This window comes from Melanerpes formicivorus, unplaced genomic scaffold (assembly GCF_026170545.1).
Source record: "Melanerpes formicivorus ecotype bairdi unplaced genomic scaffold, bMelFor1.0.p_v2 SCAF_1137, whole genome shotgun sequence".
Classification (NCBI taxonomy): Eukaryota; Metazoa; Chordata; class Aves; order Piciformes; family Picidae; genus Melanerpes; species Melanerpes formicivorus.
In genome coordinates, this window is record NW_027143489.1 from 36,405 (window position 1) to 54,734 (window position 18,330).

The 18,330-nt window shown below is 49.7% G+C and overlaps 2 protein-coding genes across 2 annotated transcripts; both read right to left on the minus strand.

Moving 5' to 3' along the window:
- Positions 1–5,635: 5,635 nt before the first annotated feature.
- Positions 5,636–6,562, minus strand: LOC137461112 (olfactory receptor 14A16-like). The gene has a single exon (XM_068171003.1). The coding sequence runs from the start codon at positions 6,560–6,562 to the stop codon at positions 5,636–5,638; it is 927 nt and encodes a 308-aa protein (XP_068027104.1).
- An 8,825-nt stretch (positions 6,563–15,387) lies between these two features.
- Positions 15,388–16,835, minus strand: LOC137461114 (oocyte zinc finger protein XlCOF6-like). The gene has a single exon (XM_068171004.1). It carries the CDS (start codon positions 16,828–16,830, stop codon positions 15,388–15,390), a length of 1,443 nt encoding a protein of 480 aa, XP_068027105.1. The 5' UTR covers positions 16,831–16,835.
- Positions 16,836–18,330: the final 1,495 nt, after the last annotated feature.

Genomic DNA, 18,330 nt, shown 5'->3' on the forward strand with positions numbered 1-18,330 from the left:
ATTCACCTATGCCTGAAGAGGGAGCCACAGGCTCCGCAGGTCTGGGCCCCTTGGCTGCCCTTGCAGCCCTGGTCCTGCTCTCAACTGCTCGGTTAGTTTGTATCTCAGCTCATGGTGCTGGAACCAGCTGGGCCTGCACCACAATATTTATCACAGTTCTGGAACACCACCACAGCAATCAGTTCAGTTTCTGCCTGTGTGATGTCTCTGTAATCATTGGCTGTGATTGGAAATTCTCTGTGCCAATAACTCCTCACCAGGATGTGTCTTTGCTCATATGTTGTATGGTTAGCTACACCCTACACCCATTGGAAAGAATTTCACTGCAACCCAACTACTCCTCCAGCACCCTGATTCCATCAGCCTGCTACAACCACCAGGAGAAGCAGGACAAAAGACTCTGCCCAGAGTCCACCATGACACTGAAGAAATCCATTGAGTGCTAAAAGGAATCAAGAGGAGTGGAGAACACTGGTGGTGGAAGTCCTGTTTGGATGGTGTCCAGCAGCAGCTGGGACACTGCCCCTGGTGTCACAGCCACTGTGATTTTCCTGCCTGCTCTGCTCTCTGCTTGCTGTTCCACATTGGTTTGTAGTTAGGGTTAGGAGGATGGCCAAGCAAGTCACACTGCTGCAGACATTTCCCATCATCAATGTTTCCTGTGTGCTTTGTGTCACTGAATGACATTGAAGAAGACTTTGGAGGCTAAGGAACCACCAAATTACCATCTCATTTTGATTGGTTGATGACATTCTCTGTTGAGAGGCAGAGAGACAAGAGGCAACCTCACAGCCACTATCTGGCTGAGAGAAATGCACTCAAGTCACAGAGCAGATTGTGCTGGCACAGTCCCCCTGTCACCGGAGACCTACTCAAGACCTGATGGGATTCCCCCTTCCTCCTTGCCTAGGCCATGAGCTAGCCCAGAGTAAGCCAGGGATGGATCAGGACAGACAGAAATAGAGCCCTGTGAGGTGTCCTTGGTGTGCTGCACCCTCACTCTCCCAGCCTTGCACTGCTCTCCCTGTGGCTTGAGTGTTTGTCACCTCCTGCCAGCTCAGTGCATCTGTGCTTGGATCACAGCCAACAGGGAGCTGATAGAAAACTCTGAAAGTCAAAAACCTTCAGGGTCTGTGCAAGTGGCAAAAGATCCCAGGATGATTCAGCATCCAAGGTTCTCCAGATCAGAGAAACACCTGATGAAAGTCAATGATCTCCCCCTCTAAAAACAGTGAGCCTAAAGCCAGGGCCTTGGAGCTCAGCAGCTGTGTCCAGCATCTCCCCCAGTCAGATATCTCTCAGGCACAACCTGCACCAAGGGCCAGCACCAAGTCAGACTTCTCCAGGCTCAGGTCTTGCACCCTAAGAATTTTGAAGCTTTGTGAGGGTTTGCCCTGAGCTCCAGCAGAAGGAAACTGAACTCCAGGACACCCTCTGCCAACCACCTCTCCACCTCTCTGTGTTTTTCACAGACACCTTTGCTGTCACCAGGGACAAGGTATCTATCATGCACGGAACCCATTCAGCTCTGTCCCTGTGTCTGTGTGCTTGGTTCTTCTCTCCAGGCACAGCCACAGAAATAGATTTGAATTCAGGATCCCTTGCAGTCAGTCAGGGTCAGCCTTGTCCTTATCCACTCTGTCATTCAGAGGCTCTTGGATTAGAACACATTCTGCTGAATCACCTTGTAAGCCTCAGGTGGGCAGTGACAGCAATGGGGAGGTTGGAGAGTGTGAGGAGCAAAGTTGTCCATTCAATGTCAGACTGAAGGACAGATGTTCCTGCAAGTGCAGATGTCCTGCTGAGACAGCCTGGGGCGGTGTCACTTGGGGAATTATCATCTCTGCTCTGAACTGAAATGGAGTAAAATATTTTATCTTTGGCATAAAAAAAATTGAGCTTTGCGAGGTGCACTTTGAAATCCTGGAGAAGATTGCAGAGACACAAACATCTCCTGAGGGCACTTGGGACTCATTGCAGGAACCTCAGGTACTGAGAGAAGACTGAAGAAACTTCTTCAGAAGTCAGAAGGAAAACACAAAGTACCTTGAAGCACTGATTGGCCCCACTGAGGCTCATTACCAACAAAGCCTCCCAAGGGCTCCTTAGAGCAGCTCAGTGGAGGCCATGATTGCAGCAGACAAAGGCAAAGTGCAGGAGAGCAAACTCTGGGTTTGGTTTATGGAGCAGGAAGGCCAAACCCTGACCACAGTGCCTGGGCAGGCAGATCCTGTCCCTCATTTATGGGTCAAGGCTCCTCAGGTGCTGTGGGGTGTGGGATTTGTGATGCTGAGTGAAGGACAAGCGGATGAGAGTCCCCAGCCTTCCTGGGGCTGTTTAAGGAGGCTCTGAGGACCCCCTGGTGCCTTAGGAAGTCTCCTCACAGCACTTGGTGGTGGATGATTGCCACAGCCAAGAAGGCAAAGCCTTGGGTTCTCCTGATGACTTCCAGCCTTGCCAATGCCCACTGCCATCCCCACCACAGGTTGTCCTACACTGTCCCCCACCTGGGTTTGGTTTCTGCAGCAGAAAGGCCAAACCCTGACCTCAGAACCTGGCAGTCAATTGCAGAGTCTCAAGCTAAAATTTCACTTCCCTGGCCTTGGTGGTAGAGGCAACTGCCATAGACAGAAGGAGAAAGACCTCAGTGCTGTTGAGCTTTCAGCCTTGCAGGTAGTGCTACACTGCCCCATGCCTGCAGCTCTTTCCCTTCATGCTCTTGACACCCGTCTTGCTTTCCTTGCAGCTCTCACCATGACATTTCTGTACCCTCCTGTGGCAATGCCAGCGATGAGCAGTGTGAGCAATCTGGCAGTGTAGGCCTAGAGCCTGACATGTTGATATGCCATGCTCAGCACAAGTGCAGAAGTGGCTAGCAATGTAGTAAAACAGTGCTGTGCCTGCAGCATGTAACTAAAGCAGGGCACTGGAAGCTATAAACACAGAGAATTATCTGGGAATAACAGGACACATGCCTGCATCAACAACCTCGTGTGCCAATAATCTATAACAGTACAATGTGTGGTCACTCGTAGGGAACCAATGAAGCGATGCCAACGATGCTCTCTGAGTCTATATAAGCTGTAGAAGTTCCCTTAATAAATGAGCAATACTAGATCATACTGCTCATCTGTATTGACTCCATTCTATGTCACTGTGACCATTTGAGGCTGTGCCTTTAAGAGAGGGACAGTGCTGGGACACTCTGGCTGAATGTTTTGGAATAATAATAAAACCAATCAGATATTCTAAACAAATTTCATTGGTAGATTGGTAGAATGCAACTTTAAGTTTTGAGTTCAGTTGGAATCTTTCTCAGTTTTTCTCTGTCCTGCTTTTCCAGCCTGTCTGCTTCTGAGCAGCTGGAGTTCTGACCTTGGATAAAGATAAGCACTAATCCTACTAATAGGCCTACTAAAATTCTTCTCTCTTAATAACTGCCTTTTTCTCTCTTTCTAACCCTTTTTGGGAAAAAAGGGAGGGAGGGGGAGAGAGTGGGGTACAGGGGGGGAACCCTTCTCTGTCCGGAGGAGGGAATTTCGTTCCTGTATTCTTTTTTTTTCCCTTGCTGTATATTTCTGTATATATATTGTAAATACTGTATATATTGTGTATATTTAACCTGCCTTTCCACATTGCTTGTAAAATATAGCATTCCTTCCACTTCTCTGGCTGAGTTAGCTGTGGTTTTTTTCCTCTTTGTGGGGGAGAGAAAGCTAGGTCTTCTCTCTCAACCCACTACAGTCACCGACAGCTTGGAAGGTTCAGAGTGGAGATGAGGCCAAAGAAATGTCCCTCCGAGGGCAGAGCTGCTATGCATGAGGCCATCCAGAGGTGTCAGGAAATGGCAGGGAGAGCTGAGACAGCTCAGGGAAGGGATGGAAATGGCAGGGGGAGAGCTGGGTGGGTGCAACCATTTTAGGCTGTGCCTTTAAGAAAGGGACAGTGCTGGAACCCTCTGGCTGAATATTTTGAAAACATTCAGATATTCTACATTAATTTCATTGGTAGATTGGTAGAATGCAACTTTAAGTTTCAGTTCTGCTTGAGTCTCTCCATCAGTTCCAGTCTGTTCTGTCTCTTCAGCCTGTCTGCTTCTGAGCAGCAGTGGCAGGACCTGTTAACCTTGAGATAAGAAAACTAATCCTTGCATGCGCTTTTGAGCCTAACAAGAATTTCCTCCTTAATAATTACCTTTTCTCTCTCTCTAACCCTCTTGGGAAAAAAGGGAGGTAGGGGGAGAGAGGGGATACAGGGGGGGAACCCTTCTCTGTCCAGAGGAGGGAGTTTTGTTCTGTATTACTTTCTTTGCTGTGTATTTCTGTATATATTGTAAATACTGCATAGTGTGTATATATAACCTGCATTTCATCCTGCTTGTAAATACAGATTTAATTCATCTTGCTTCTCCGACTGAGTCAGCTGTGGTTTCTGTCTTTGTGGGGGAGGGAGAACTGAACCTTCTCTCACCACCACAGGGTTAAAAAGATCAAATTTGTAATGGGTTAAGGGCCAGAATGTACTGCAATGGGGCCAGGGGATCCCAACTGTGCTAGATCAGCGTCTGTACTGGAAGGGAACCAAGGGATTAAGTTTAGAATAAGCCTTGCCCAGTTTATACTGGGAGGAGATAAGGGCATCCAGTTTATAGTGGGACAAGGCCTAAGGTGTACTTGGAGGGGTAAAAGGGAGCTGGTTTAGACTGGGACAGGGCCCACACTGTACTGGGAGGGCATTAGGTGTCCAAACTGTACTGGAATGGATGCAATCAGTCCTGGGGGAAGCCAGGGAATGCCTTTTGTACTGGGATGGGACCCACACTGTAGTGGGAGAGGGCAAGACAATCCAGTTTATTCTGGAAGGAGGCCACAGCTATGCTGGGAAGAGTTCAGGGTATGTAGTTTTTACTGGGAAGGGGCACAGTCTGTACTGGGAAGGTGGTCATGTTACTGACTTTGCAGTTGGAGAGATTCATTTGATACTGGAACCTATGCAGGGCTTCCAGTTTATTCTGGGATGAGTCTCAGACTGTACTGGGATGGGATCAGGAAAATTAGTTTATACTGGGACAAGGACAAGTTTGTATGTGGAAGGCTTAAAGGGACCCAGGTGAGGTGAGGCTCAGTTTCTAGAGGGATGGGATCAGGGTATCCAGTTTGTACTGTGAGGTGGCCATTCTGGACTGGGAGGGTCAGAGTATGAAATTTATGCTGGGACAGGTGGAGCTGATATGGGAAAGAATCAGGATCAGTTTGTACTGGAGTGAGGAGCAAGTTTGACAAGAAGGTGTTCAGGAGATCAAATTGGCAAAGGAAGGTGCCAGGAGGGGACCAGGGGTCCAGGGAGTGCTGATGCTCCCTGGCAGTGAGGCTGTGCTGGGATTCTCTTCTCTGCCAACTCTGCATGCAGGAATTGTCCCTAAAGCTCTGGGAAAGGTCCTTTATTTTGTTTAACCAAAGAAGGAGCAGAGGTTCTGTTACATGAATTCTCAAAGAGAAAAGCAAAGCAGACAGTGAATTAGAAAGGTGATGACAAAGAGGAAAAATCCACCCCTACCACCAAAAGATATAGAAGCCAGGCTGGGCCTGCACTGAGTGACATCAGAACTGCTCTGCAGGAGAAGACAAAGAGTTTATTACTTCTGAGAGCATCCAGGGATCAGTTTACTCAGGACATCCTTGATCTCCTGGTTCCTCAGGCTGTAGATGAGAGGGTTCACTGCTGGAGGCACCACTGAGTACAGAACTGACACCACCAGGTCCAGGAATGGAGAGGAGATGGAGGGAGGCTTCAGGTAAGCAAAGATACCAGTGCTGACAAACAGGGAGACCACAGCCAGGTGAGGGAGGCAGGTGGCAAAGGCTTTGTGGCGTCCCTGCTGAGAGGGGATCCTCAGCACTGCCCTGAAGATCTGCACATAGGACACCACAATGGACATGAAACAGACAAACACAAAACAGCCACTGGCCACGAGAAGCCAAAGTTCCCTGAGGTAGGATGTGGAGCAGGAGAGCTTGAGGATCTGGGGGATTTCACAGAAGAACTGTGCCACAGCATTGCCCTGGCAGAGGGGCAGAGAAAATGTATTGGCTGTGTGCAGCAGAGCATAGAGAGCCCCACAGGCCCAGGCAGCTGCTGCCAGGTGGAGACAAACTCTGCTGCCCAGAAGGGTCTCATAGTGCAGGGGTCTGCAGATGGCAACATAGCGATCGTAGGACATGGTGGTGAGGAGAAAATACTCTGCTGAAATGAAAAAGAGAAAGAAAAATAGCTGAGCAGCACACCCTGAATAGGAGATGTCTCTGATGTTCCTCAGGGAATTTGCCATGGATTTGGGCACAGTGGTGGAGATGGCACCCAGGTCAGTGAGAGCGAGGTTGAGGAGGAAGAAGTACATGGGGGTGTGAAGGTGGTGGTCCCAGGCTATGGTGGTGATGATGAGGCCATTGCCCAGCAGGGCAGCCAGGTAGATGGCCAGGAAGAGGCAGAAGTGCAGGAGCTGCAGCTGCCTTGTGCCTGGCAATGGCAGGAGGAAGTGGGTGATGGAGCTGCTGTTGGCCATCTGCTGCCTCGGGGCATGGAGACCTGTCCAAGGAGGGAAAGGCAGTGACAAGTTAGGGCACACTTCTCTCAGCCTCATTGCAACCCCTGTCCCGGAGCTGCATGAGGAATGGATCAGCTCAGTCCCATCACTACCAACCCATGGCAGAGTTCATCACAGCTTCAAATGCAGCAGGGACTCAGAATTGCCCTGCAGATTCCTCTGGAGTCTGAACAGAAAGTGACCAACAGCCCAAACCCAGCAAAAGAATGTCCCATGGAGAGGTGATGAAACAGGCAGCAGCTCTGCAGTGCTGCAGAGACAGTGAAGGGAAGAGAGGAAGGCAGAGGGGATGGAGATGAAGCCTTCTCCTTCGCCAGCTCTGCTCACTGCTGCTCACAGGATGGAACTGAAGGGCTTTGCTCCTCCTTCTGTGTGCACACTCCAGGAGCCTTCAGCTGAGCATCAGCTGCTGAGATGGAGATGCCTCCAGGAGCTACAGCTGCAGTGTCCTGCACCCACAGCCTCACTGTGTCAGTGACTGCAGTGACTTCTCCTCTAGTGAGCTCTCAGCATCCTCCCAGTCCTGGCCACCTCGAAGCTGTTTCTGCCTTCCTCATCTCCCTGAGATCCTCTGGCAGTGCCCTCAGCCCTGCTGTGCTGTGCAAAGGACCTGCTCCTGGCCAGAGCTTTCTCCTGCTGCGCTGCCTGCTTGCCAGCAGCACCTTCCAGCCCAGAAGCCTGGCCCAATAGGGCAGCAAAGGTCCAGCCTAAGGTGTTTTAATGACTCCTCTGGCTGCTTTTGGTGCCCTGTAAACCTCAGGGACTGAGAGGAAGCTGATGAAACCTCTCCAGAAGTCAAAGTCAGATACAAACTCCGAAGTTTCTTCTACTCTTAATGGGTCCCAGTGAAGGGTACTGGGAAAGGGTCCCCAGGGTCTGGTTAGAGCAGGAGAGAGTGGATGCAAGGGAAGCATTACTGGAAGCACTGAAGCATCTCCAGACTCCGGTGTGAGCAGAGAAGTGAGGCAGTGCTGACAGGTCAGGACAAGCAGCTAAAGGTGGCTCTGCTGCTGAGGAAACCTGGAGGGGTTTCATTGATCCAAAGGGCCAAGCCCTGACCCTCAGCCCCTGACAAGGTAGATCCTGTCCCTCACCTGTGGCTCAGGGTTCTGCTGGTAGCAGTGGGGAGTGAGGATGAGCAGTGACCAGGGTAGGACCTTGTCAGGTTTTGCTGTGGTTTGCTTGCAAAGAGACAACTCCTGCTGAAAAGGAATGAATTGTACCTTTAAAAATACTTTTTATCAGATGCTTTGTGCAATAAAAACCTCTCCAATTAGCTGCAGAAACCTTGGCAATAATGAGAGGTTCAGCAGTATTTTAATGAGCCCCATGGAGTATTTGGGGCTGATTACATCATCCTTAGGTACTGCCAGGAGACTCTGCTACGCTACTGCCAAGAAGCCTCTCAAGAAGTCCAAGTCAGAAGAAAACTCCAAAGTACCTTGAAGCACTGATTGGCCTCACTGAGGCTTGTTACTGACAAAGGCTCCCCAGGGACTCGTTAGAGCAGCTTGTTAGAGGCCAGGATTGCAGAGAGACAAAGGCAAAGTACAGGGCAGAAAAACTTGCCTTTGGTCTAGGAAGCAGAAAGGCCAAGCCCTGACCACTGCCCTTGCAATAGAAGAACCTCAAAGCCTCAAAGCCAAGTTTCTCCTCATAGGCCTTGATGGCAGAGGCAAGTGCCAAAGCCAAGTGCATAAAGACCTTGGTCCTGTTGGGCCTCTCAGCCTTGCCAGAGCCTTTGGCCATCTCTACAGCAGCCTGTCCTGCATTGCCCCATGCCTGCAGCTCTTTCCCTTCAGGCTGCTGACATCAGTCTTTCTTCCCCTCCCAGCTCTCCCCCTGCCATTTCCATCCCTTCCCTGAGCTGTCTCATATCTCTTCGCTATTTCCTGACACCTCTGGATGGCCTCATGCATAGCTGCTCTGCCCTTTGAGGGATATTTCTTTGGCCTCATCTCCACTCTGAACCTTCCAAGCTGCACTTTGTGAAGGTTTTGGTCTCTTCCCACACCCTAGAAGAGCTCCATCCTCTCTGAAACCACCCTTCACCCATGTGCACACTGCTTTGGCAGTGCCCTGTGCCACCATTCAGCAGGCTGAAGCAGCCCAGGTCCCTCAGCCTCTCCACAGAGATGTCAATCCCCATCCTGGCAGATCTCCTCTCAGCCTCCCCAGTTCCTCCTATGCTCTTTTAGTCTGGAGAATGCAACATCCAGACACCAAGCATCCAGATGTGTCTACAACCGTGCTGAGTCCAGGGGAGGACAACGTCTGTGTCTGGGTGGCCACACTCCTCCTGCTGCAACCCAGCTGCAGTTGGCTTTCTTCACTCTGTACAGGGTTTGCTGCATCCCAGGGTATTTGGAATGACTCCTGCAGACCCTGTGGTGCCTCTCTGCCTGGAGCTGGGACACACCAGAACCTCCAGTTCCAAACCAACAGGGAACCAGTTTGTCCTGGGATGGGCTTGTTCCCATGGCAATGGCGAGCTCCATTTGCTTCAGTGCAGGTTGTGCTTTTGCAGTCAGGTATCAAGAAGACAAAAGATCAGGGTATCCCTTCAGTAAGTCAAATAAGGGAGCTAGCAGGGTCATGCTAAGACCTAGCAAGGGTCTTATCCAGTTTATGACTCCAAGTAATTTCTGCAAATCATTAAGGTTGGTCACAGATTGCTGAACTTGTATCATTTGTGGCTCAATTGCTTGATCTAAGATTTTTAGTCCTAAATATTTCCAAGGTGCTTGGTGCTGCACCTTCTCTGGGGCTATTTCTATCCCATATTTCCTCAACACTTCTGTCACATCAGGCACAACTGCACTCAGCACGTCCTCTGTCTGTGTAGCAATTAGCACAGCATGCATATAGTGGTAACACTACATGGTGTGATATTGTGCTCTGACACGGGATAATGCCTGTGCTACATACCATTGAGAAACTGTGGGGCTGTTTTTCATGCCTTGAGGCAACACAGTCCACTGACTGGGTTCACTATTATTAGTCACAGGGACTGTGAAGACAAATTTTGGAGCATCATCAGGATTCAGTGGGATGATAAAGAAACAATCCTTCAAATCAATAATACAGCTATTCCATTTCTCAGGCATCATTGCTGGTGAGGGCATTCCAGGCTGTGAAGAACCCATACTTTCCAGTACATTATTCACTTGTCTCAAGTCCTGAAGCAGCCTCCACTTCCCTGATTTTTTTCTTAAATACAAGGCCAGAGTATTCCACAGGCTCTGAGATGGTTCTAAATAGGATTGTTGCAGCAGTTCTTTGATGGATCTGTGATTTTCATTGGGTAGGGGCCACTGGTCCATCCACACAAGGGTCAGTGTTAGCCACCATAATGGGATAGTAGGCCTACATGTGCCCTCAGTCACAGTGGCCCCTACTAAAAATCCTGGGTATTGGTAGTGATATTCACCCCTCACATACTTAAGATGTCTCAGCCCCGTGGATTCAGAGGCACCACAGCTATGTGAGGATGAACAGCAGCCACTTGCCCCTCAGGGCTGACTACCTGGACAGGGAGCACACTTTGTGGACTGGTTGTGCCACCAGCTCCTGCCACAGCAGCTGCTGTGGACATTGTCGGCCAGGACAAAGGCCAATGCGTGGAGGATATGATTTTAACATCCACACCTGTATCAATCATCCCCCTAACTGTCACCTCTTTAGGCTGTTCACTCTGAGGATACACATCACTGTTGGCTGAGCAGTGGAAATAGTCTGTGCCCAAAAGCCTTCAGGCTTCCTTGTGGAACTGAAACCTCACATTCCCCTTTCCTGGGCTTCAGCTGACAGGACCTGTGTGGTAAAAGGCACTAACTGGGTGATTCGACTCCCTGCAGGGATAGTTACTGGAGGAGATGATATCCACACCATGGCAGAGATTTGTCCTTGGCAATCAGAATCTATCACCCCTGGGAGCACAAAAAGTCCCTGTAAGATAGTGCTAGATCTTCCTAACAGTAAGGCACTTAGCCCATGTCCTATGTCCAGAGAAGGGCAACAAAGTTGATGAGGGGTTTGGAACACAAGCCCTATGAGGAGAGGCTGAGGGAGCTGGGGTTGCTTAGCCTGGAGAAGGGGAGGCTCAGGGGAGACCTTCTTGCTGTCTACAACTACCTGAAGGGAGGTTGTAGACTGATGGGGGCTGGTCTCTTGTCCCAGAACAAGAGGACACAGTCTCAAACTGTGCCAGGGGAGCTTTAGACTGGATGTTAGGAAGAAATTCCTCATTGAGAGAGTGATTGCCCATTGGAATGTGCTGCCCAGCGAGGTGGTGGAGTCAAGCACCAGTGATGGAGATGTTTACGAGGAGACTTGATGGGGTGCTTGGTTGCATGGTTTAGTTGATTAGGTGGTGTTGGATTATAGGTTGGATGCAATAATCTTGAAGGTCTCTTCCAACCTGGTCTATTCTATTCTATTCTATTCTATTCTATTCTATTCTATTCTATTCTATTCTATTCTATTCTATTCTATTCTATTCTATTCCCAAAGGTCCATGTGCCTTTGTGCACTTTTTCATGGGTTACGGTGAGTGAAATGTCTGTGGTGACATTCACTCCGGCACTGCCACTGGTTCTTGGTTGCAATTGACCCCATAAGCCTAAAAGGTGCCGTGGGGAGGCACTTGTGTCTGTGTGCAGGGTCCCATGGCCCTCTGCTTCCTGTTTCCCAAATTATTTCTCGGGGAGGAGGTTGTCTTGGGTTATTAAACCCAAAGCAGCCATGTTTAATGAGGTTTCATTCTTACCATATTGTGCACAGGGGCCAGAGAGGAACAGGCTCCCACACTCATTATTGCTGCTACCTTTTGGTGGACAAGTTTTCTTCTAATGTCCCAGCTGCCCACATCTGAAACAAGGTTTTCATGCATGAACAGCAGCAGCAAATGTTTCCACCAAAGCCTCCATCTGATAAGCAGTGGTGGTGTAGGAGAAGGGTTGTTTTCAGATAGCTTTGGGACAGCTATGTTTTGTCTTGAGTCCAGGGATACACACCTTATCAGGAACTGAAAAGAAAGCCCAGGCAGGATTGGGCTGGATATGTTCAGAAGCTTGTTTGCTAGTATTTACCTATTGTATGCTTTGCTTAAGTGCTTGGCAGTAGAAATGTAACCAATCAGAGTGTGGCAACACTGCATTAGAAACATAAGTCAACTGTGTAATGTAAGAAAAGTCTTCACCTGGAAACATCTTGTGTTGGGTCTAGGTAAGAATGTCAAAATATAGGCAAGAATGAGTGCTTATAAATCTTTAGTTATTGTGCTAAGCTATGTTCCCTAAGGAATAAGCACAATTCCGTGTCAGTGCTACTGGGTGAAGGTCAAAATGGATCATAGCACAAAAGACATTTTCATTTTAGGTTATAAAAAAACAGAAAAGGGGCAGCTCAGGCATTATGTCACAAGAAAGAAAAGTTAAAGCATGTGATGTTCTCAAATTTTCATTTTATATGTGGTTTTTAGTGTGCTTTAATAAACTTCATTGAGGATATAAAGAAGTTGGAGGCTTTACTTGGGAGAAATTTGAAAGGAAAGAAAAAAAACCCCAGGAGTAGGAACAATAGGACTCAGTACCTTTCCTTAGCAAAACAGAGCATCAGGAGAGCAGTGTGGTAGGCAGAGTGAAAATGGATTATTGTGTTGTGTTTAATTTTACACTGAGCAGAACTATGAATATTCAGGATGTCCTCTCCCACCCAGCGAAGAGGCCTTCTCACTCTTGCTGTCTGCCCACAGGTATTTTCCTTATCTGTGGAGATAGAGCCTGGCCAGCCCTGCCCTCATGGGTCAAGGGAGGACCTTGCTGACACTAAACACTTCTATGATGTTTGGCCATCTTAGGAAAAGGCAAAGGTGTGACATTCATGCCCTTGAAGCAGGTTGTAAAAGACAATGCTGAAGATTGGGTTTGCTGTGTTTGTAGGTCTGTATCTAAATCCCTGTGCACAGTGTGTTCAGGGCAGAACTGGTATGGTTAATCTTCTTTATTAATAAGAAAAGGGAAATGTAAGAATTGAAACTGGCAAAATCTAGGTTCTCCTTTGAGAGATCAGGCAGGAAACAAAGAAGAAAATAGAAGAATGGAATGGAATGGAAGGGAAGGGAAGGGAAGGGAAGAGAAGGGAAGGGAAGGGAAGGGAAGGGAAGGGAAGGGAAGGGAAGGGAAGGGAAGGGAAGGGAAGAGAAGAGAAGAGAAGAGAAGAGAAGAGAAGAGAAGAGAAGAGAAGAGAAGAGAAGAGAAGAGAAGAGAAGAGAAGAGAAGAGAAGAGAAGAGAAGAGAAGAGAAGAGAAGAGAAGAGAAGAGAAGAGAAGAGAAGAGAAGAGAAGAGAAGAGAAGAGAAGAGAAGAGAAGAGAAGAGAAGAGAAGAGAAGAGAAGAGAAGAGAAGAGAAGAGAAGAGAAGAGAAGAGAAGAATAGACCAGGTTAGAAGAGAGCTTGAAGATCATCGCGTCCAACCTATCATCCAACACCACCCAACCAACTAAACCATGGCACCAAGCACCCTGTCAAGTCTCCTGAACACCTCCAGCAATGGTGACTCCACCACTTCCTTGGGCAGCACATTCCAATGGGCAATCACTCTCTGTGTGTAAAACTTCTTCCTAACCTCCAGCCTAAACCTCCCCTGGCACAGCCTGAGACTGTGTCCTCTTGTTCTGGGAGAAGAGACCAGCCCCCACCTGTCTATAACCTCCCTTCAGGTAGTTGTAGACAGCAAGAAGGTCTCCCCTGGGCCTCCCCTTCTTCAGGCTAAGCAATCCCAGCTCCCTCAGCCTCTCCTCATAGGGCTTGTATTCCAAGCCCCTCACCAACTTCGTTGCCCTTCTCTGGACACACTCCAGCAAGTCAACATTCTTCCTAAACTGAAAGAGTTGTGCTTGTAAGTTCAAAACTGTGGGATGAAACCTTTCTGGTGACTGTCTGAAAGAGGCAACTGTCCTGTTTGTGCCTTGACCTGGTAAGATAAGTGGGAAGCAATGCATGCTTGTTATTGTAGTGTAGCTGCAAGGCTTGTTCTCTTTACCCATATTTTATGCCAGTTGTGTTAGAATGAGCTAATTGGTGCAGCTCTGGGCTTTGTATCTTTGATGTGTTACATCACCCATTTTTGTGCAGGTATAAAAGGACCCTCAGATGCTATCATAAATGTCTTCAATTATCATATTGTAGTCCAACCAAGTGAGTTGCTGGTTGGCAAAACAAAGCAATCTCACACTGGCAGCATTCAGTGATTTAGCTACTGACCATCAGCCTGTCAGACACTGCGGGACAGAAGAAGGAAGCTATAGATTCCTTGCTCCTTGTCCATGGACATGGGTGTGAAGACTGTGCTGGGATGTGTTGTTACCAGGGTGGATACAACCTCTTATCAAAACTGGATTGTTGATTTCATTGATTGTTTTTGTTATATAGTTAATTGTACTTTGATTGCTTCTATGGATGCAAAGAATGTGAGAAAGGTCAACCAACAGTGTGGTTTTATTAGAATGTTCCTTCAAGGATCCCCCCAAATAAAACCAAGATGGAACCAAGGAGCTGTTGTCAAACACACTTTAAACTTATCTTTGCTTCTGAGTACCAAGGGAAAAGTGAGGAGAAGCAGGGAATTCTAAAGCAAGGGATTCATAGCACCAGTAGAACACAGCCCTGTGTACAAACTAAAGCATGCTCCAATCAAAGGTGCCAGCACCTCTGGCTCATGCAGGATGTTGTTCTTGGCTCACACAGGAAAACAACTTTGCAGCTTGGAGTTGGTCAGCAAAGAATCAGAGGCTCTACACACGGCCCAGAAGTTGCCATGGTTTGCAGAACAGCAGCTGCAGGATAGGAAAGGAGGAGAAGCAGGGAATTCTAAAGCAAGGGATCAGCACCACCTGGCATCCAGCGCTGGCTCACCAGCCCTAAAGGCTTCCTGCAGTAGGGCAGCTCCACACCCCCAAGTTGCTCTCACAGTTTGAGAGTTTTCCAGTCCCACCTGCAGTGACAGTGGGTGGAAAGGCTGAGGGAAGCCCCAGGTCAGCAGGAATGCATCAGGAACACTGCTGAGCTAGGGAGAAGGCTTTTGGAAGCCCCAGGCCTGCTGGAAAGAACCAGAGCCCTGTAGTAGAAAACTGACAGAAGCTTTCCAAGGGCTTCCAAAGACATCCCTACCATCCCCTCTACACCCTCCAATGACTCTGAAAATCAATCCTTCAACTCTCCAGGTCCCCCAAAACACCTAACATCCCTTGACAAATAAAAAAAACACTCTGAGATTTCCCTAAGAACACTCCCAGCAAGACACTCTCAAGACTCTTCTGAGAACCTCACTTTTACCTCCCTGAACACAGCTTCAGCCCCATTCCTAGGGAGCAAATGCCCTCAGCATCTAGGCATTGTGGGCAGGAATGTCTGAAATAAAAGCAAACAGACAAGATTTGGGTAACTTTGGCCTTGTATACACAACTGGGCAACAGACAGAGGGCTTTTTATCCCAGGGAGATAGAAATTGGGGAAGAACCAGACAAACCCTGTCAAAGCTCGGCTCAGCTCTAATGTCAGCTCCATTTGTGCTGACTCAGCTCTGTAATTGTTCTCATCAGCACTAATTGGTGTTCAGAAGGGCAGGAGGTGTTTGTTCCTGCCGATCCCCCAGCCTCTGGAAAATGCAGAGGAAAAAGAAGAGATTTTGGTTCAATCTGCTGGAATGTCTCTCAGGCAGGCTAGGATTATGCCAATCGACCCAGGGTAGATCTATTTGCACCTCCTCTGCACTGTGGCCTGCTCACTGGTGTGGCTGCAGCAGTGATTGGTGAGGTGTCCCTCTAGTGTGCACACAATGGTGCTGGTTCAGGTATCGCTTCTGGGTGAATCTCTTTCCGCAGTCAGCACAGGTGAAAGGCTTCTCGCCTGTGTGCAGAAGACGGTGCTGGGTGAGTTGTCCCTTCCGAGAGAATCTCTTGCCGCAGTCGGCACAGGTGAAAGGTTTCTCGCCTGTGTGCACAAGATGGTGCTGAGTGAGTTGTCCCTTCTGAGTGAATCTCTTGCCACAGTTGGCACAGGTGAAAGGCTTCTCACCATTGTGCACAGGACGGTGCTGGGTGAGGTGCGAAAGGAATCTAAATCTCTTGCCGCAGTCAGCACAGCTGTACGGTTTGTCACTGCTGTGGATGAGTTGGTGCTGGATGAATTTCGTGCTGTTGGTGAAGTTCTTGCCGCACTCAGCACAGGGGAACAGATTCTCTCCGGTGTGGATACGGCGGTGGATGGTGAGGGTGGAGCAGCTTTTGAAACTTTTGCCGCAGTCTCTGCAGGTGAAGGACTTCTCAGTACTGTGCACACTGTGGTGCTTGGTGAGGGAAGACTTGTGAGTGAAAGTCTTGCCACACTCAGCACAGCTGTACGACCTCTCACCGGTGTGGGTGCGAAGGTGCTGAGTGAGGTTAGACCTGCAGGCAAAACTCTTGCCGCAGTGGGCACAGCTGTACGGCCTCTCACCAGTGTGGGTACGGAGGTGCTGAGTGAGGTTAGAGCTGCAGGCAAAGCTCTTGCCGCAGTCGGCACAGCTGTAGGGTTTGTCCCCGCTGTGGATGAGTTGGTGCTGGATATACACGGTGCTGGTGGTGAAGCTCTTGCCGCACTCAGCACAGGGGAACACCTTTTCTCCAGTGTGGATGCGGCGGTGGATGGTGAGACTGCGGCTGGTTTTGAAGGTTTTGGTGCAGTCCCTGCAGGTGAAGGACTTCCCAGTGCTGTGCACACTCTGGTGCTGGCTGAGGGTGGACATGTGAGTGAAGCTTTTGCCACAGATGTCACAAGAGAAGGCCTTCTCCCCAGTGTGGGTGAGGCAGTGCCGTGTGAGATGACAGCGCCGAGTAAAGCTCTGCCCACAGTCAGCACAGGTGAAAGATTTTCCTCTAGTGTGAGTGAGGCAGTGCCGGGTGAGATCACAGCTCCGTTTGAACCTCTTGCCACAGTTCCCACAGACAAAGGGCCGGGGGCCAGGGTGGGGGCAGTGGTGCTTCAGTGGCTCTGAGCCACATGGGAAGCTCTGCCCACAGTCAGGGCACTGATTCAGCTGCTTGTGTGGCACTGAGGGACCTGCTCTGGCTTCATCCTCCTCCATACATTCCTTCTCATCCTGGTCACCTTCATCCTCATCCTTATCTTCCTCTTCATACTCATTCTCCTCATAGTCATCAGTCTCGTCAGCAGCAGCATCCTCCATCTTGATCTCTACCTCCTCATCCTCCTCTCCCTTGGGGTTGCATGTTGGCAGCTCCAACTTTATCTCTGGGTGCTGCTTCTCCTCCCAGCTCTTGTCTGGGTCCTGTGAGGCCATACTATGCCAGGAAGGGGTCACAGCTCTGCAATAGGGAAGATGGAAACACCTGAGCCCAGGACCTCAAACACTGTGATCCTGCCTGGGTCATGACAGTCCCTGACTCCCAACACCTCCCAACACCCAGCTGGAGGAAAGAATGCAGAGGGGACCTCAAACATAAATTTTTTGCAGTGGTGTGGGCACAGAACACTAATACCTGTGCTGAGACCCCAGGTTCCTGTGATCAGTGGCCAGAGGTACCCTGGGGCTTACAAGTGGTCTTGTCCCACTCTCCTCAAGCCTGGTGGCATTGGCAGGGTGGTTCCTGGCCCAGGCCCTGTCAATTGATCTTTCCTGGTTCATGCAATGGAGGCAGCAGCAATGACCAAGGAACACAAAACCACCTCCAACCTTCTCCCACCACCCTCCATATCCCAACCCCAAAAATCACCTCCTGCACAAAACTGACCCCCAGCAGCCTGGAGAGTTCCCAGGCTCTCATCACAGCTGATGCCCCTTAGAGACCCTGGTGGGCAGTAGGAGCTGGAGAAGACTGAGAGATGCTCTGGGGCCTGGGGTCCTCCTGTTGCCCCACTCTGGGTTCCTTACCTGCTGGGCTGCTCCAAGGGGCAGATCTGCAAACTCCGCTGTTCCACAGCACACAGGGGCAGGGAAGATGGTGGGAGAAGGACTCAGTCCCTGCAAGAGAGAAGCAGAGGGCTCAGAGGAGAGCACTGATCTTCAAGGGATGGCTCAACACTGCCCAGGACCAGGCAGCATAGCTCAGCCTTGCTGGGGGCAGCTACTGAACCCAGCAGCACAGGCACAGCACACAACCAGGGCTGCTCAAGATGGGAGACCTCAACAAGTGCAGACTCAGCTCCTTGCCCAGCACACAGTCCCCAGCACACAGCTGCAGGCCAGCACCACAACACAGCTGCCTCCACACAGCCTCTCCCAGCCCTTGCCTAAAGCTTCCTCCCACTGCCTGCCCAGGCCTCTGCTGCCTGCAGCTGCATTTGACAGCAGATCTTGCTCTGGATCCAGCTCTCCTCCCTGGCTCTGCCCCCACCACACCCACTCTGTGCTCAGCTCGGCCCTGCACACCTCTCTGCTGCCCACTCCCCAACAGAAGATCACAGCAGCCCTCAGGACACACACAAAGGGAGCTTCATGCTTTCTGGAGGTGCATCAAAGGGGGAAGGGACTTGGGCAGCTTCTTGATAAACCTCTTCAGCCCTCACTGGGATGCTGGAGGAGTCTCTGGCTCCTGCCCAAACCTCACACCTCCAGCACACTTCACACACCTGCAGTCCAAAGAGACTCAGTGGAAAGAGTTTTGCTTCCTTCTCTCCCTGACCATTTCTCTCAGCTTGCTCTTTGCAGTTCTCGTGGAGCTGCCAC